The sequence below is a fragment of the Camelus bactrianus genome, chromosome 15, assembly GCF_048773025.1.
Source record: "Camelus bactrianus isolate YW-2024 breed Bactrian camel chromosome 15, ASM4877302v1, whole genome shotgun sequence".
NCBI classification, from domain to species: Eukaryota; Metazoa; Chordata; class Mammalia; order Artiodactyla; family Camelidae; genus Camelus; species Camelus bactrianus.
This window is the reverse complement of record NC_133553.1, coordinates 25,304,018-25,324,517: the sequence shown is the minus strand read 5'-3', so window position 1 is coordinate 25,324,517 and position 20,500 is coordinate 25,304,018. Positions and strand designations below refer to the sequence as shown.

The 20,500-nt window shown below is 39.5% G+C and overlaps 1 protein-coding gene across 1 annotated transcript; it reads left to right on the top strand.

Moving 5' to 3' along the window:
• On the top strand, positions 1–4,930 carry RDH14 (retinol dehydrogenase 14). Its single transcript, XM_010947362.3, has 2 exons — positions 1–495; positions 3,861–4,930. The coding sequence occupies exons 1-2, from the start codon at positions 103–105 to the stop codon at positions 4,476–4,478; spliced, it is 1,011 nt and encodes a 336-aa protein (XP_010945664.2). The 5' UTR covers positions 1–102; the 3' UTR covers positions 4,479–4,930.
• The last annotated feature ends 15,570 nt before the right edge of the window (positions 4,931–20,500 follow it).

The following is a 20,500-nucleotide window of genomic DNA, read 5'->3' as shown; positions in this document are numbered from 1 at the left end:
CGCCCCAGAGTTCTTTGCGTACCGGTGGCAGCCCCAGCCCCCGGCGCCTGGCGACTCCGGAAGTCCAGCGCAGGGGCCGGTGGGCCTTCGGCCCAGGCGGCTATGGCAGTGGCTACTGTGGCGGCATTACTGGCCGCATTGGGTGGGGCCCTGTGGCTGGCGGCCCGGCGGTTCTTGGGGCCCAGCGTCCAGCGGCTGCACGGAAGCGAGCACTCCAGCTTCATGCACGGGAAGACCGTGCTGATAACGGGGGCGAACAGCGGCCTGGGCCGCGCCACGGCCGCAGAGCTGCTGCGCTTGGGGGCGCGAGTGATCATGGGCTGCCGGGACCTCGAGCGCGCCGAGGAGGCGGCCGGTCAGCTCCGCCGCGAGCTCCGCCAGGCCGGGGGCCCCGAGCCAGGGCCCAGCTCCGGCGGGGCCGGCGAGCTTGTCGTCAAGCACTTGGACCTCGCCTCGCTGCGCTCGGTGCGCGCCTTCTGTCAGGAGATGCTCCAGGTGTGCGGCTCGGGGAGCCTGCTAGAGATCGGGGGAGGGGCCAGGGGCCTGGGCGGGCGGCGTGAGGCCTGGAGGGCCGGGGGCTGAGCCGGGAAGGGACCTCCCAGAGTCGAGGGGGTGTGACCTTGGGAATGACTGAGGGAGGTTAGGAGTAGAAACAATCGAATGATTGAGGCGGCTTGGGAATTGGAGGCTGGAAAAATTGGTAGGACAGTCTTCTGTCTTCCAAGAATGTTGAGAAGAAAATGAACCCAAGAGGAAAGTAAGCGAGTTTCTGAACATTTCCTCTTGTTATGTGAGGACAGCCCAGGAGGAGATCCGCCAGGTCTCTGGATTGTTTGTCTTCTGTCCAGAGTGAATCTGCACCAAGCCATCTCTTCAAAGAGCATGAGAGCACGTAGGGGAAGTTGCTAGCCAAGGACCTTAAAGCAATTATTATTGTTTTACCCCCTGCTGGAGTAGGAAGTTTAGCTTTCTGCCACCAGTGAACTTATTAGTGCCATCCTTAACCGGACTCTGGCCTAATTTCCAAATAGACTGGAGCTTGGAATGCCAGTGGTCATGTGCTCTAAACGGTTCCTGAAATAAAAATAACATCTAGCATTTATTGAAGGTTTGCCATGTGCCAGGGGCTGTTCCAAGCATTTCAGATACTTTATAAAAAAAGTTTTTTAATGAAACTAAAGTGACCGTGGTCCTTACTGTCATCCATTACTACAGTAACTGTGAGGTAGGCATTATTATCCCTATTTTACAACCTAAGGCAACTGAGGCATACGTAGGCTAAGTAACTTGCCCAGGACCTGTCTCTAAAGTCCTTGCTTTTAACACCTGTACTCCTACTGCCTGCCCCAGTGAGCGTGCAGGATTTCTTTGTTTAGATAGTAAATATTCCACTGAAATGAATGTCCTCTGTTGGAATTGAGGTAGAAGGATTTCCTGCAGAGGTGACTTCCAAGAAGGCAAGAGTGATGTTTAAAATTAGTTGGCACAGAAAAGGAGCCTATAGGAAAAGGAGTCTCTTGAGTCTCCTCAAGAGAGAAGAAGTTCTCAAACTTTCTAATTTTTTCATGATGCCCTTAGGCCAAAGGAAATATCTACAGTTTATTTATTAAGTAATTAGGTCCAAGCAACCTAATAAATATTTATGCAACAACTTGGTAGCTGTTTGAAAAAATAATACACATAGCTGAAAGAAAAAAGGATTTTTTTTCATTTTTCAATAACCATAATTATTATAACCATAAGTATACTAATGGGAAATGTGCATCTGTTGTTCACTGTTCCAACTTGTCAGACTTTGGAATCAGATGGGAACATGGCCACCCTTATTTCTGTTCTATGTCGATTTTAACATTCTACTTGGATTTTATTACAGCAACTGCTAAAAAGTCAGCCCTGCAAAGATATGACATCATCAAAAGGAATATAGCACAGTATGATGTCGAAGCTGTGAACCACCTGGAGCTTGTAGTTTTTAGATATTGAACAGAGTATCATTTTCTTTCCCTTGAAAATTTAAAATACTCCAGATCACTCCCAAATCACCCTGAGAGTTCCTTGTGACTCCCTAGGGCACCCTGATGCACAGTTTGGGAACTGTTACAGATCTACAGGGTGTTTTGTTTTGTTTTGTTTTGTTTTTATGGCTCATTATCAGGTAAAATAGGTTAAGAAATAAGAAATAGTGTATAAGAGATATTGGTAGAATCAGAATCAAAAGTGGGTCTTCCTATTCTTCATTAAAAATGTAGGTGGGGCTGGGTATATTTATTCCTTGATACCTATGTTTTGTTGTTTGTTTGTTTGTTTGTTTTTACTACTTTGGCCACCTGAGACAGAACCAATTAAAAGTTAAGGCGATAAAGAGATAACTTAGTTGCTCTTGCTTCTAAGTATGTATTTCTGTGCTCTGAAGTTCAGTAGTTCAGTGACTATAACCAGAATTAAAAAAAAAAAAAAAGTGGAAGTGTATATTTCCCACAGGTTGGTATTCTTGGTATTTATGTCATTTATCTCCTAGATTTTAAAAAACAGTAAATGATAAAGTCTTAAAATAACACAAGCCCAGTAAAGAATGATGGCTCAGAAATGATTAATACAGGAAACTCTTCCAAAGGATTACTGAAAAGAACACTCCTTTCTTTCCCCCACGGGTGAACTTTTGCCTTCTTTTTGAAGTTGACTATTGGAAAAGCAAAAGGTGCTTAGACAGAATGAGAAATAGTTAATCCTCTGACAGGTAGGCTCTGATAGCAGTTGTGAAATTTAACACATTTTTCTTTTCACTTATACTTGGCAAAAGGGCCAGTGATATTTGAAATTTAACCTCAAATTTATTTAATTGTGGGTCATCACTGTGTCTTTACACCTGGAACGTGTTATACATTTCTTTTTCTCTGCCCATCAGAAGAGACAGGGGAGCCAGGAAAGGACGATGGAAAACCAACTTACATGAATTAAGGAATGAAAAGACTTCCCTTTGAGGACAGTCTAAATGTTAGGATTTTAATCTGGAAAGATGCAAGATATGGTCAAAATGCAAAATTCTGACTGTATGGATCTCCTAAGTTGGCCCCTGGAAGCTTGGAAGAGATAGATTTCTTATAGGGAAAACAGAATTGTGAATTCTGGAGTAATCGTAGAGGTTAAAGGTGTTTGTTGGGCCTACCTCCTCTGTTCATCTCCTTTGCTGTTATTGTGAAACTTAGTATGTATGATTCATGGCGTTGTTTCTGATATTTTTATATTACCTGTTTAATTTGTTTCTTATTGTTTCTTTGATTTATTCACGATGTTCTCTCCAGTCTTAATCTGCATCCCTGACCCTCTCTATTGCTTGTCCCAGTTTTAAGGAAACAACTTGAAGTTGCTCCACCCCCATGGTGCCATTTCCCCTTAGAAAACTGCATAATAAAGCAACCCTAACTTGCCCCTGGTGTTGATACTAGTAGCTCTGGGCATAAACAGTGCTGACCTGTTCTCTGCTGTAGTTCCACTCTAGCTCACATCGGCTGTCAAGCTGCGATTTGAAAATCCCAGTTAAAGGAGCACGCTAGCTTGCTAATTAAGAACAGGGACATCCATGTCAGATTTCATCTTAAGATTTTTGCTTGCTACTTAGGTGTCCTGTGATGCTGTACTGGGTGCTGCAGTTTGCTTACAGAGTTGTTGAGAATAGATGAGGTAACATGAAAAGCACGAGGTCAGGCCCCAGTAAGCATGCAAGTCGTCATCTTCTTTTCTCTCGATTGTTGAAAACTCAGAGGCGTTTTAGTAGTTTGCAAGAATTTTTTAAAATTTTATTCTCGGCACATTTAAGGCCTGTGTTCATAATTCTGCCGTTCCCTTTTTGACATTTAAAGGAAGAGCCTCAACTGGATGTCTTGATCAATAACGCAGGAATCTTCCAGTGCCCTTACATGAAGACTGAAGATGGGTTTGAGATGCAGTTTGGAGTGAACCATCTGGGGCACTTTCTACTCACCAATCTTCTCCTTGGACTCCTGAAAAGTTCAGCTCCCAGCAGGATTGTGGTAGTCTCCTCCAAACTTTATAAATACGGAGACATCAACTTTGAAGACTTGAACAGTGAACAAAGCTATAATAAAAGCTTCTGTTACAGTCGGAGCAAACTGGCTAACATTCTTTTTACCAGAGAATTAGCCCACCGCTTAGAAGGCACGAACGTCACTGTCAATGTCTTACACCCTGGCATTGTGCGGACTAACCTTGGGAGACACATACACATCCCACTGTTGGTCAAACCACTTTTCAATTTGGTGTCATGGGCTTTTTTCAAAACTCCCCTAGAAGGTGCGCAGACTTCGATTTATTTAGCCTCTTCACCTGAGGTAGAAGGTGTGTCAGGAAAGTACTTTGGAGACTGTAAAGAGGAAGAACTATTGCCCAAAGCTATGGATGAATCTGTTGCAAGAAAACTCTGGGATATCAGTGAAGTAATGGTTGGCATATTAAAATAGGAACAAGGAGTGGAAGAGAGCTATTTATAAAACTGGATGTCTGCTCTGTCTTTGATCAGGAGTGGTGTGGCTTGGGCACTTGCTACTTGAAAACACAATTTTGGTTTTACAGTAGTCCTGCTAAGAGGTACATGTGGATATTTTGAAGTTACTAAAGGTTACTTTTGAAGAACCTAAAATTTCAGAAAAGATAATTTAAATATATACATAATAAGCATATGGATAATTATAATGAGTGATGCAGTTATATTTTAAGAATTATAATTGAAGCATGGATTACAAATACTAAAGAATTCAGTGATTTAAAATAGATTAAATATTATGTTTGAGTTTATGGTATATTTAAGGTGTTCAGTACTTTAATCATAATGCTGGTTTTTGTGTGGAAATAATATGCCTGGTGTGAATGTATAATTCTTACTTGGAATAAATTTACTGATGCAAATTCTTAACTATGTATTTCTTTAGAAGTTTCACTGAAATTAATCCTTTATCTCATTATCCTGAACTGATCTTGGTATGCTCACTGTCTTTTCTTCCCACATATCCTGCACTGCTTTAAGAAGTAATATTTCTAAAACTCATGCCTGTGTCACGGTGTCATGTCCCTGCTTAAAAACCTGTGGTGGTTTCCAATTCTTTTTTTTTTCTTTAAAGCTACAGAATTTCTTTCTTCAAAGGAAGACTTACTCAAATGTGGAAGTTGGATGGGTAGACAGGTCATGGCAGTGTTGTGAGGATGGAGTCCTCCAAGGCTATTCCTGAAGGGACTTTATGGAATTCAGTAGTTTCTAAACCATTTCTAGTTCAACTTTTTAGTATACTTTTGAGACTCCATGAACTGGCCACAGGCTTGCCTTGTACTCTTATACTCAGTGCTGTCCAATAGAACTTTCTGCAGTGATAGAAATGATTCTGACCTCACTGTCCAATATGGTAGACTCTAGACATGTGTTTACTGAGTTCTTAAAATATGACTGAGAACTGAATTTCTAATATTATTTAATGTTAATTTAAAGTTAAATAGGTCGAGTTACTAATGTCTTGGACAGTACCCCCCCACCCATTCCTTTGTATATAACCCAGTCCTCAATATAGACCAGCCACCCTCTTGAATCTGGGCCTTTCCTTATATTGTTCTTTCAATCTGGAATATCCTTTTTCCCTGGGAATACTACTTAGCCTTTAACATTCCCATCAAGTGTGTTCTTTGTCTTAATACCTATAGGAGGAACCAGTTCTCACTCTACTTTGTTTTCATTGATCTTGGCAGATTTACTAGAAATTTAGTGTGCTAATTATTTGTTCACAAACCCAGCTGGACAGTTGGGATAGGAACTATCCAGGGAAAGATTTTATTCTTTTATTATATTCTTACTAGTTTTCCTTCCTCAAGAATCAGGGGCAGTACCTGACACACAGTAGACATTGAATGATGTTTGAATAAATAATAAGTAATTATTACTCAATTATTTTTGCTATTATTAAGTAGGAATATTGAGTAAGCAGGAGTATTAAGTAAGTAGGAATATTGTAGGCATCTGTGTTACAACAAAAAATAATAATCTTAACTATTTGTCTTAACTGTAATATTGAGAAAAGAAGTAACAGTAAGGGATGGACTGAACTACACTGAATTTAATGACCATTTTGGTCAGGGGTAATCCTTGATTGGTTATTATTTTTAAGACTAGTATCTGGTTACAGTATCAGTTCTTTTTAGGAATGGCAGGATCTTGGCAGATCATATAGAAGGTCTGTTTTCTGTTAGACTGCTGGGTTGCGAATATGAGAAACACTTAGTGTTTGTATCATCACAGGTGTGTCCTTGCAGGTGTAGTCATTAGAGCTGCATCACGTTCTTCAAAACGTATTTTTAAAAAAATAATCCTACAAAGAGACCTGCTGAATTTAGAAATATGGGCAGGAAATACATCAGAATGCAACCTGGAAAAATGGAAGCTAATAAATCTGTCCTACACCTCGACTTCATTAAAATGGAGCCCTTTTTCTTTTTTTTTCATTTAATACCATCTTTTCTGGCTGCATTTTGATACCTGATGCTTTTCAGGGGATTTGGGCCTTTTGTAAGAGTTGAGCCTTTCAGAGTTCTTGCTTGTGGCACTGTAATAAAATAGGATATATTAATTTATCATGATGAAAAACTAGAAACTCATCTGGAAACACCAACTATCAAGGTAAAATGAGCTGCCATTTGGAAGATGTCCTTCCCACTCGGTGTTTGTTGGAACTGAGGACTAACAGCCGTAGTATATATAACTATATATATTAGATTTTGAAGATTATTTAAGCCATTTGCTTCTCTCTTCTTTCCCCCTTCTGCTGACTTCTAACTATTTCACTGGGCAAGGAAATAAGAAAAAGCAATTCTGTTACTTTGATACTAACTCACCCTTAGCAAAATATTGTTAAAAAGAAGCATGTGATGTGCCAGATAATGGAATAATTTTAGTTGGAAACCCATTTTCATGTTGATTATTGACTTAATCTTTTGAAACATTGACTTCTATTTCAAGCAGCTTATTCTGAAAAGGAGTAAGATTTCTGGGTCTTCTGCCTCAAATTCACTCAGAGTAACTATTTTATACAGTGGGGTTGAAGTAGCGTTTAACTGGGAAAGCCATTTCACTGCTTAAATACACCACTGCACTGGGTTTGATGAACGACTCCACTGCTTAGTTCTCTCTGTGACCTTGGCAAGTTACTTAACCTCTCCGAGCTTCTGACTAAACCAAGGGTCAGCAACATTTTTTAAAAAGGCTAGATTGTAAATACTTAAGATTATTAGGTCACATGCAGTCTCTGTTACATATTTTTTTGAACAAGTTTTTAAAAACATAAACGCCATGCTTGGCTCATGCGGGCTATCCTGTTGTACTTACGCAACATCCGGATATGTTCACTTACTTGTCTTTAAGACACTGTGTAAGGCGGCAGTTCCTGTGTAAACTGTTACTCCTGTTTCTTAAAAAGGCTCCTGTTGTTTCTCCAGATCATTTCTAATCTTGTGGGACTATTTGCTTACAGACCCAGGAAGTCTGAGAGTGTATTTTTAAGTCTCTCTCCAGCTATCAATTCTGGCACGAAGAACAGCGGTGATCTGCCTTCACCTCCCGCTCTCCCAAATCTGCTGGGCCTGGCCAGAGATCTGAGAGAACCTATATTTGAATATTTAATTGATTCCAAATGTGCTAAGGAACACTGAAGACAGGACATGTTACTAATCACTCTTCAAGAGCTGGGCCCCCACAGAAACAGCTTCAGATGTTTCACAAACCTTCTCCGGACAAGAGGGAGTTAAATTAGTTACAGGTTAACTTGGAGGAAGGGTGTTTATTCCTAGAGGTAAGTTAGACGGAGTGCTCAGTTTTATACAGGCATTAAGGAAGAGTTTTTGCTACACTACAGGTTTAATCAAAGTGTAGTAGAAGCACTCGTAACCTACCATCACCTAATAGACTTGCTGTATTAACTGATTCTCCATTCTTTTTGCAAGATATGGTGACTGATGCCCACAGCATGTGAATGCACTAGACGGGCAGCATCCCCTCTAAGCTACCTCTGGCATTTCTCCTCCCACCTGTTCTGTTACGCACTTCGGAAGAGTGAGCTGGGTAACATTTATTTAACAAATACTTATTGAATGCCTAGTATGTGCCAGGCTTTATTCCAGGCTTGGGGGACACAGGAGGCAACAAAGGGAACCAGATGAAATCTGTGTGTGTCTGTGAGCTGTGTTTGTTGATAATCGTAATAGAAGTTATTCATCATAATGCAAACCAATGAAATATGAATACAGAGAAAGAGAATTTCCGTGAAAAGTAAGCTGAGTGCTTTGTAAAAACTAAATGAAGGCAAATCACTAGAAACTTACAGTTGAATAAAGTTCCAAAACAACTGTCAGATACTAAAAATAAATCTAAAAATCTAAAAAGTGTCTATATTCAGTGCTTTGCAAGTGGCTTTAAATTTTGACTCTGTTTTAAAGACACAAAAGCTAGAAATCATAGACTATATAATTTGAGTGTAATGTAAGGTGAAATTCTAAATGAACTCAACAAAGACAAGCCTTCGGCTTTATATCAGAAGTTGGGAAATGAGTGAACATTTTCTGTTTTAAATTCAAATAATAATTTTGTGTTGCATACGATTATTAATGATTTTCTTCTTTAATCAACTTTTCATGTAACTAACTAATTTCAAATAAGAAGGCTCCTATTGTATAAAACAGAATTATCACTGACGGAAACGTTTCAGTTTGGAGGAACTGACAATAAGTGTATCTGTGTAGTGAATCATATTTTCCCAAAGCCTTCTAATCTAAGTTTTGGAATATGTTTTATTTTTTTCAAATGTCCCAATATATTGAATTTATGATTTGATATATTTGGTCCTGATTGTTTTTGCAGCCAAAGCCTTATTTTCATTATCAACTCTGCTTCTCTCTCTCATTTAATTATGTTAAATAGATAAGGTCTCAAACACTTAACAGAGTCACTTTTTAGTGTGTCATTTTATGGTTAGAAGTTGTCACATTACATATGATGTATCACAGCTTGATCTGTCCTAAGTTTCAGGTCTTAAAGTCTACTTAAAAAATAACAAAAAAAGAAGTTTCAAATTTCCTTTATAAATTCTAACCTAAGAAAATACCAGTACTTTTCTTTTCTATTTTTTGGGGGGTGGGGTACTCCATAGACCTGGATAGTTATTCAATTATTAGCAGAATGGCTCTAAATCCTAATGGCACCTTTTTTCTACTATGAAAGCAATAAGACGAAAGTAAGTAAACAGAAGTTTAAGTAGCAAATTTAGTCAAAAGATTTTTATCTGTGCAGATCTATATAACAGTGTTTGTGTTTTAGGCATATCTGGAAGTTGCACACTTCCAGATGAGGAAATGCTAGGCACTGAGAAATACATAATCATTATTAGTTTGTGAAAAAAGCAGTGCGAGTTTCTGCCACCAACCCATGAAAGCACAGGAAATGGCTTCATGTAGTAGGTGTTCGCGTCTAAGCATTCTGTTGACAGAAGCGGGCTCTACCCAGGGATTTTGTGTTAATGTAATCAAACACTTCAGCGCTGCAGCCTCGCAAACTCAAGTCCACCCACCTCAGAGTTTATCTTTAGCTCATCTGGAAGAGTTTATTTTAAACATTGAACATTGTTTGCTGCTGTTGAAATGAAAGTGAGAGAGTTACAAGCTTTCTTCCACTGCCATCTGGCAGATTTACTGATGGATGGGTTCTTTAATCCGTGCAGCCCCGTGTGTGGGAGCTATTGTCTCCCTGTTGATCATGCAGCTGGCTTGGCTGAACTTTAAAAAGCTCACACAAAGCTATCAAACACCATCCTATAGATAAATGAAGTTGGGGGGGGCGTTACAAAAGTCACTGTGTATTTTTCATTTTTCTCTGAGCACACATTTTTTTACTCTGTAGTTTCTTATGAACTGGAAGAGAGAATACCTCTATTTGATTATTTTGAAAGAAATAATTGGAAAGCTACAGAAAAGTGACAATACTTAAATTAGAAAACGTTGGCAGAGTAGAGAGGAAAGGAACAGCGGATTTGGGGGCGTCTATATCTCATTAAAGTAAATATGGGATGAAAGAAGTCAAATAAAAGTGCTGTGCTTTTCAATGGGGATTTATCTTTCTATTTTTCCACACTGTGTGGTATGGGGACATTCAATGGTACATACATTGCATAGTTAATCATTAGTTGTAGCCTCCTTGGGCATGAAACTAAACAGGATCTGATGCAGTACATCACACTAAGTATAACTTACAACTAACTCTAGTGCACAATTTTGATCATACCCACAAATGCATACATGGGCAGTAAGAGATTACATGGGAGCAGTAAGCTATGTGAAAGATAGTACGCCTTCACTATAACTTCCATTAAGTTTATAGGAACATAAAACGAATTGAACCGAAAATACTGGGAATGTGGTCAATCGCCATTCAGTTTTCTTTCCTCCTTAGATCTGGAGCACCCTTTATATCTTGCATAGGCTGGAGAGTTTTTAAAAAAATACAACAAAAAAACTACATTACTTATGTTCTGGATGAAAACGTTTCCATCAAATAGATGCCCCTGGACTTAGATTTTGAAGAGAGAATTGAAAAGGAGGCCTTTCTCCTGCGGTTTTCAGCTGTCTTCTGCTGTCAAGAAAGGCTGTGGATACAGTTATTTCTTTTTGTTTAGTTTGCCTTTTTTCTTCTGCTGTTTAATAACAAGAGGCAGTTGGGGTAGACCTCACAATTCTGTGTGCACTGACTTCTGAATGGAGGAGGCTGCGGTGGTGGTGGCCTCCTGGTCCCTCCCCGTTTCCTGCTCCCTGACTCACAGCAGTGGTGCTGTGTTGGAACTCCGGATTTCCATCGGCGCCCTCCAGGTGGGTTCCCACCTTCCTGATTGTGGCAGAAGTGATCGCGTCACTTTGTGGGTCAGTTCTGTTGTCTTTTTTGGAGTCATTCCTGTGACTAACCTATCCTACTTTCCCAGCCCTTCCCATTATTTTGTAGGCCCCTAATTTATTCTTTCTCTTTCTCCTTTAAATATCTGGGGTAGATTTTATTTCCTGTAAAGAAAATCGACCACCAGGATTACTGACCAGAGAGAAGAAACGTAAATTTGTCAATAATTATCACTTTGTAAATAAGTGAAGGCCTTTATAGAAGGCAAGAAGAAATTGAATATCACAGCTTGAAAGGGAGGGGGCTGATGAAAGAGAGGTAGCCAACATGGCATATTTTTGGTGAAATCACCCTAGTGCAACATTTGGGCCACGACTTAGCAGCCTCAGATATTTCAGTTTGTCAAAATGTCAGTTGATAATGAAAAACCACCGAAGGAACTGAAAATCTCTCCTTTGGGAAGCACACTGTACCCAAGTGTGGAAATCTATTTGGGGGACCAACTTACAGTCAGAATCTTGGTTTGTTATTATAGAATCAGAGGAGAGGAAGTTAATTCTGAGGCTGAATGTTTGGTGACATTAGCAGTGATACCTGCGTTAGGTGACCCCACAAGCAAGAGACTGATGCTCTGCATGGACATGGATCTTAACCTGGGCCCTATAGGGATGTGTTCTGTTGTTGTGGACTATGCTGCCTCCCGAGTGATATTTTTTTCTTTTTTTAAATATGTATTTGTCATCTAAATATTGCTAGTCTGGCCCAGGAGACTTTTCACCTCTAGTGTACCTCACAGAGCGGTGGAAAAGGAGCCAAGTGAATTAGCCACACTTGAAGACACAGATGGGGTGGAGGAATATATTATTCAGAGCTGGAAAGACTAACAGTTGAGAGACTATCTGAGAATCGTTCCATTTCTGGTGAATGGATTAATTTATCACAGCTGTTTTCCATTTAGGAAAAAATGTAATAAATACTGGGCTTCCTTTAGCAGGCAGTTTGATGAAGATTGTAGAATGACTTGTAATGGATAACTCTGCAAAAGTGTTTGGGGTAGTGTGAATGGACTGGAAAGACATTCATAACCGAGACCTTGGCTACCCTAGAAAAATTTATTTCTATTTATCTGCTGCGAATCAAATCAGAGAAGTAAAGGTGAGAAGGAATTCAAAGACTAGATGTGAGTTTTCAAGAACCAAACGATAGTGTGTTGAAGGCAGGGACATACTGGAACATCCCTGCTAACATCTGGCACAGGGCTGTATTCTATCTATTACTCACAAGATACTAGGTTGATTATTTAATTAGTTAATTAGTGACCTAAAAGCTAAGAGGTCTACCACACTATTGATGGCCGGGGTAGATGGACTGATTTAACTGCCCCGGAAGATGGTCCCTTACTATACCTTCAAACCCCAAAGGGAGAAAGGGCCCTTCTGGCTTGTGAAAGTCCTGCTGGGTTTTCTTGCAGACTCTTATTGAAAACATGCAATGATAAGTATGAAAGCCTTGAGTAAGTGTGTCATCATTTTTGACAACTGCAGTCGTGGTAATTTGGTATTAATAGGAGAGAAGCTAGAATGTCACCATAGGAGGCTTACAGGCTGAAAAAAAAAATTGCCCCCGATGCTCCTGGAAGCTTCCACAGAGTTCAAATTATTGACTTCTGCCTTCCAGTTTTTTCTGCAGATTCCTGTGTAGTCTAGTAAGCAGTCTGCCTTCAGGTGACTAGGTGAGCTCTTCTAAAGTGAACACAATTAATTCTGCCATAACCAGTATGTCTTTATTCTGTACCGTAATTAATCTTCAAGTAAGTATATTGAGATAAAAAAAAAAGGGCTCATTTTCTTTTTAAAATAATGCCAAATCCCTGAGACTGTGGGTCATCAATTTGGAGGACAAATTAGGGGATATGATTAAACTAGAGAAAGTTCTTTCTCAAATGTTAATAACTACTATTTATGTGAGATTTTTACATATATTATCTCTGATCCTTGTAACAACACTGCAAGGTATTCTCATTCATGAGTGAGCTTCGGAAGGCTTAAGTGAATTGCCTGAAGCCTGATGAGCCCAGAATTTGAAAAAAAATTTTTCAGATTTAGCAGCAGGCACCACTTTTAGCAAACCCAAATAATGTACACAGAAAAATTTAAAATTTTCTCTAAAATAAAAACAATAGTAGATATTTAGTTATCACACTTACAATCACTAGTATTCATGCTTTCCCTTTAATATAATCATTTTCTAGAGTAGATAATATCTGAAGATTTCTTTTTTCTAACCGTTAGGTCAAAAATGTGTTAAATTTTTTTCATTGACTACTATATTTAGTTTCTCTGTCAACACAGCTAGTTGAAAAGGTTTCTGCATAATGTTCCCCCAAGTGTAAACTATTTATCAGGTGGTTAAATAACCCAGTGCCCGATCCAGAGTGCTGGTTTTCTGCCAGAGGGATGTATATCAACTTTCATGGGTTTGGAGAAATTGCACAAACAATGAAGATGTCTGAGTTACATCATAGTACAATGATCAAAAGAACCATATTGCCGTACTTTATAGTGAATGCATCCTTTAAAAAAAATACAACAGTTTTCTCTCCAACATCTGTTGAGAAGTCAAAGAGATTACACATATCCTATCAGTAAAAGCCTACTAATTAAAGATTCCAAATACTTAGACTAGCTTTCCTTATGATGCAACTGATAACATACTTGACACATCAATATTATTTCATGTAAATTTTTCTAAATCAATTGAGAGGTGACAGAGGAAAGATTTTTTGTGTGTTTTGTTTTTCAAAATCTTTGTTTCAGGGAACATTGGCTTCTGCCAAGGGCAAGATAGGCTATTTGGACCAATTCTTCTTTTAGGACGTCTAACAATTCTGATAAAGATAAGAAAAACTAAATTTTCTTAAACACATCAAAGTGCTGACAAGATGCTGGGAAATTCTTGATCAAAATCATGCAAACATTAAGGTATGAATACTAAAAGTTAAGTGAGAAGGCAAATTACTTTGGCACAGAGGACATGTGTCTTCTTAGGAAAAAAACAACAATGAATGTAAAGGGCTTTTTGACACCTAGAACCTGAGGAAAGGTAGAAATGAAAGCTTGGACAAAATCTGGGGTGGACAGACAGCCACACAGATTCCCATTAAGCTGGGATTCTGAAGGACTACACGCTCAAGGAGAGGATGAGCAAGAATGTATTACACTCCCAACTGTCCCTTGAAACAGGGGAGTTGTCTTAACACTGAGCAGAAGAGGGAATATATGAAAGAAGAGAAAAGCTATCCTTGGAAAGCTAAAAGCTGACCCCCGGCTCCCAAGCAGAAGTGAAAATTGATTTCACCAGGACAAGCCAAAAAACTGAAAACATTGATTTGATATAAAAAATTGTTTGGGGCTAGTAATACCCTAGATGACCAGCAGAAAAAAATAAAACAACAACAAAAAACAAACCTCAATGCTCTATAGAGGAGGTTGCCTTCATAAAAGGGCTTGGTCAATCTCTGTAAATAATTTTTTCAAGGGTGATGTCTAGTACTAAGGTTACAGGTACAGGTACCATGAGTGAGAATCAGATCACTGATCCAGAAATACCAGATATGGGAATTATCAGGCTTGGATGATATAATCACCATGATTACTGTGTATAAAGAAATAAAAAATGAGTTTGAAAAACAATAATCCACATCTTCAACAAGCCTAATTCTAAACCGGAATATTAAAAAGGCATACATTGAAAACCTATGTCCATGCAAAAAAAGATGCACATGGATATTTATAGCAGCCGTAGTCATAGTGCCAAACTTAGAAACAACCAAGAGTTTCCTCAATAGGTAAATGGGTAAATAAACTGTAGTACATCTAGACAATGGAATGTAATACATCACTAACAAGAAATGAGCCATCAAGCCATGCGAACTCATGGAGGAACTCTAAATGCATATTGATAAGTGAAATAAGCCAACCTTAAAAGGCTATATGTTGGCATGATTCCAACTATATGACATTCTGGAAAAGGAAAAACCATGAAGACGGTAAAGATTAGTGGCTGACGGGTTAGAGAGGAGGGAGGAATGAATAAGGAGAGCACAGAGGATACTTAGGGCAGTGAAGCTATTCTGTATGATACTGTAATGGTGCGTATATGTCATTAGACATTTGTAAAACTCCATAGAATGTACAATACTGAGTGAACCCCCTATTTTAATAAAAAAGCATTTGTAACTGGATACATCATAAAGAAACTGCAGAAAACAGAAGTCAAGGAGAGGATAGTTAAAAGCTACAGGGAAAAACAGATCGCCTTTAAAAGCAAAAGGATTGATGGACAGCCGCCTTCTCACCTGTAGCATATGTAAGCCAGAAGACAGAAATGTGTTAAATAACTGCCAACCTAGAATTCTATACCCAATCAAAGTATACATCCAGGATGGATGTAAAATAAAAATCTTAACAAACATACTGAAGTGAAGAAAACTGGCCACAGCTGAGCCACATTAAAGGGCATTTTAAATGATTCTTTCAGGTACAAGGGTACTAATTCCAAATGGAAGTCCTGAGATACGGGAAAGCAGTAAGAACAAAGGAAATATTATGTAAGTATAAAACTGATAATCATACACTTGCATGTTTGAAAATCAAGAAACACACTTCTAAATTAGTAACAGATCAAAAAAAGAAATCAAAATGGAAGTTTTAAAATATTTTGAAAAGAAATGACAATGAAATGATAGCCTCAAATGACTATATTAGAAATAGAGAATAATTGGAAATCAATCAGCTATGCATTCATTTCCAAATTTGGAGAAAGTACGGGAAAAACTAAGTAAAGTAAAATAAATAAATAAATAAGGAATTTAAAAATATAAGAACAGTTCTTAATGAAATAGAAAGCAGATCTATAACAGAAAAGACAGACAATATTAATTCTTTGAAAAGGTTTATAAAATTGGCCTACTCCTTGTAGGGAAGGCACAAATAAATGCTATCATTCACTGCCGTTCAAGTGCTCACTGCCAGGCTTCTTAAGACCTTTCCTGCTTTCACTACTGATCTCCTTGAGGCTCTTCCAACTTCTGCCTATTATCTAGTTTCAAAACCATCATCACATTTTTTTTTCATCGTTCTACTTCTAGATACCAACATTTGTTCTGCTTCTCTACTGCTGTGAAACAAACCATTCCAGAACTTAGATCCTTAAGACAGTAGCAACCGTGTATTTTGCTCAAGAGTGTACAGTTTGGGGCTGGGCTCTGCATGGGTGGTTCTTCCTTTTTCCTCTCGGCGTTAGCTGGGACCCAGCTGGTCTCAGGGGTGTGCAGTCAGTGTTGTTGCAGACGCTTCACGTTCATAAGAGGGCCCTATGCTTGAGTTTTAATGCTCTGCACTCTTTGTGTTCAGATTCTTACAGTTTTACTTTTGAATTTGTGTTTTCTTAGAGTGGTCTGATGGGAGCATGCAGTCAGGTCTCGGAGCCAAAAATCACATGTAGTCTAGCCTTCTGCCCACTCCCAGGCTCTAAAGGAGAGTTCTTAGCTTCCTGGTTCCTGCCTCCATCAGGCACCCCCTTCAAACACCCCTATTCTTAGAGTGGGTTCAGGCAACTTTGAGGGTCTGCACTCACTTGGCAAGTATCCCTGTGCCAAAAGGAGAATGACATTAAACAGCAAACAAACAAACAAAAAACACCATGGCAGGTCAACTAAGAGGCCACGAAAGAAAAGAAAAAAAATTCTTTCCTACTTTAAGAACGTAGGCCTTTGAATTTTCATTTTGCCCTGGGGCCCATCAATTATGTAGCCAGCCCTGTCTGGGGCAGCCTGTCTTAGCTGGAAGATCCAGGTCCAAGATGATTCATTCACAATGCTTGACGGCTGGTGCTGGCTGGTTAGCTAGTTCTGTCTCTTAACCTGCATGGTTGGGTATAGTTGCTTTAGACATTTGCTTATGTGCTATACTTTCCTTTTTTTTTTTTTTTTGGTGTGTATGTTATTTTCTTTTAAGTAAAAAAAAAAAAGTAACTGAATTTAAAACTAAAGTTAGTTTTCAGGTGCTTACAGCATAGCTTTATTATTAATAAGCAATCATATTTGTATCCTAAAAATGCATCTTTTTTCTAAAGTGATTGCACATGGAATAAAACCCCATTATTTAGATTGAGCTGAGAATTTATAATAGCACGGCTAGAGATGAAATGGGTCTCCTTTACACTCTCTGAAGACAAAGCATTTCAAGCAAATGAAAGAGCAGTGCTGTGTTTCCCCTGGTTAAGAGAAACAGTTTTCAGCCACGTGAGTAATTGATGTATCTAAGCACCTTTCATATTTCCCTTAAAATGTATCTCCTAAGGATATGTATATATTTGAAGCAGAATTTACAGTTATAAATAACAACCCACACTGGCCCTTCTAATTGGAATTGTTTTTTTCCTAGGCAAATCTACTAACTCACATAGATTTGCCAAAATTATGTTATCCTGAAACTTAGAACTTGGGTTATTTTTATTTGGAGACACATCGGAATGACTATAAGATCACAGATATTACAGACTCTGTCTCTAAAACTTATAATCCACCTATGTTAACATCTCCCGATTTTTGACTCCTCAAAATACCATTTTGCATGCCTTTGCACATCACAAGAAAGTTTTCCTGGGAAGCAGATTATGAGGTAGAGACGTGCATGCAGGTGGCTTATCAGAGAGTGGTAATTACATATGAAAAGGTAAGGAGAGCAAGGTTGGGTAGCGGAAGAAGTTGAACTAAAATGCAGTTACAATGAAGGCTTCAGCTAATCCCACAAGGAGCTCTAAAGCTGGGATGGTCCTTCAAAGATACTTTCAACTGAGGCAAGGGGGCTGGACCCTTGTACCTCTCCATCAGTGAATCCCTGTATGGGGATGGCCCGTTGAAGGGGTGCATGACTTTGGTGAGACAACCACCGTTAACCAATGTAGGTTCCCTGGAAGAGAACACAGCTGGCAGCTGGGGAGTGTTTTGGCCCCTGGGACAGGATCTATGTGGTGAGGTGAACCATCGCTTCTAGTACATCCTGTTTCTTGTAACATTCAAATTTGCTTTCTTCGTCTAAGAAGTACAGCTCTTCCAGGATTCCGGTTGATCTCAATTCCTGAAAATGTTAGTGGAATATAAAATAACCTCTGCCACTATGGCAGGTCTCTGGGCAGCCAGGAGGGAGAACCACTGACTTACAGAATGAATGACACAGAGAAGAAGGAAAGCAGAGCATCCTGATCCTGCACCTAGACTGATGCCCAGGAGAGGCATGGAGTCTGGGAACAAGATTTCCACTTCCTCTGCCTGCCTGCTGGTTTTTGTCTCTTACCCTGGCACCACCCTCTGACCTCCGTTCCTAATATTCCCTTAGATTTAGATGATGCCTTAACCAAAATATTTTAGACACATGACCTGTGGGTTTCAACTCTTTTTGCTGTCTATATTTTCCATTGACACGCTCAAAACACATCTCTATGTTTAATTTAGATTCTTGTCATCACTAATGAAAAGACTTTTAAGTTATCCTGAGCGCATTGCTACCAGTCAATAATTCTATTTATCAGTGGTATTGTCTGTGTTCTGCCATGTTTGGAAACTTATTTGGATATTGACTGCATTTTATCAATATATTTTTTTAAATGTTGAAATGTAAAAGAAGAAAGTAACAAGTTAATATGTCTCATAAACCTAACACACTTGAGACTGAAATGCCAAGTAATGAATACTCATTTTGTTGTCATTGTTGAATGAATGAACAAAATAAATGCACTGAAAGCAAACACTCCATAACCTCAAATACATGGTCACCACTTGGCTTATGCTCATTATTTCCGAATTCAGTTGTAAAGTAAAACAAAACAAAACAAAACAAAACAAAACAAAACAAAAACAAAAACAAAAGACCACAAAAACAAAAAAGTCCAGAAACTATTTTTTAAAAAAGCAACATGTAAAAAATGTTATTTCTAAGATTGCACCAAGACAGTGAAATGCAATTAGGGATTTTGTAGTTAATAATTATCTGGACCAACCTTTCCTTACAATGTGTCTATGCATCTGTAACGGTTGTTCAACTGAAACCTACCTGACTTTCACACACGTCTAAGAAGCATGTCACGCCCACACATAGGTGTCTGACCTTGCCTGCTGGTCTTCACAGCACTTTGTGAGGTGGGGAGTGTCAGCCCCCTTCTACAGGTGAGGAAGTCGAGGCTCAGAGAGGTGAAAGGGCGGCGAATTAACAGAACGGCAAGCAGACAGGCAGCCTAAGGCCTCTAGGACTTGCCATCCTTCAACCCCATAAGCCTTTCGGCCTTTCTCTCACCTGATTGCCACCAATCTCCGTGGATGTGATCCAACAAATCCTGAAGCGAGACCCACCTCCTTCCTAATTATTTTAATTCAAAGACCCCATTGAATGATAATCTACTGGTAGAACTTCAAAAACTATAAATTAACCTGGAACGGTGGGTGGCTTCTTCTAAATCCCACCTTTCTATCCATGAATCCCAGTTACCGGGGGCTGGGAGGGAAATCTTGTTTGGAAGCACAGGTTCCAGCCTTTTCTGAATAGTGGGGACCTTTTCCAACTGATCACCATCGTTCTGAACGGCTCCCAGAACTGCGTGATCCCCCCAAAATTAAATAAATTACACGTGGTGTGGTTATGAGAAAGTTAAGCTCTTATTTATCCACATCATTAGTCATCGAAATTCTTGTAGGGAGTAACAGCTCAGCCCCACAGGTCAGCCACTCCGTGTTTCCTTAGCACTTCCACTGTTTTTTAAACACCGAGTCTTGATTTATGACTGTTCTGTGGCCTCAGCCTGCGACTAATAATATAGCACGTACCACCCCCGATCAGAGTGACACACGCACTCCCTCGCGCCAGTTTAAGTCATCCCATATGTGGGCTCTTGCCTTGTCTCCTGCTCCCTGGAAGTTCATGAAAACAGGTGACCAGCGTTGCCAGCCAAGGACATTCCCTTCAACATGAAGACGCGTTCAGCAAACGACTCTGTCTTCTCAGCTAACTTTCAGCCACTCAGTATTCTTGAGGCTTTTTTGGCTGCTTCTTATTTTCCTCAAACTGGGCCACTTGCATCTACTGGGAATGTTTCCCCTTGTTTATATCCTGTACGGGTAAGGAATTACTTTTGTCTTTCGACCCATGCAATGAGCCCCAGACCACATGACGCTTCTACCGGAAGCCTTTTCCATCCCCATCTCCATTCAAGCCTTTAGCACACTGCGGTGAGTCGTGTCTGGGTCTAGGTCATACCCATGCGTGTCTCTATGCCTGGCACATATTAAGCATTCAGAAAAATTCTACCGTTATGAGTATATATTATATTCCACGTACCGTGCTGGGCACTGGGGATACGTGGATTTATAAGATTAAGTGACATCCAGTCTAGCAGTGCAAATAAATATATGAACACAAATAGCTATAATCCACAATGACTGAGTCTATAAGAGCTCAAAGGATGACCAACAGTGGTGGCTGGGAAAGCTTTGAGCACGTGGTTTGAGTTGGCCTGGGA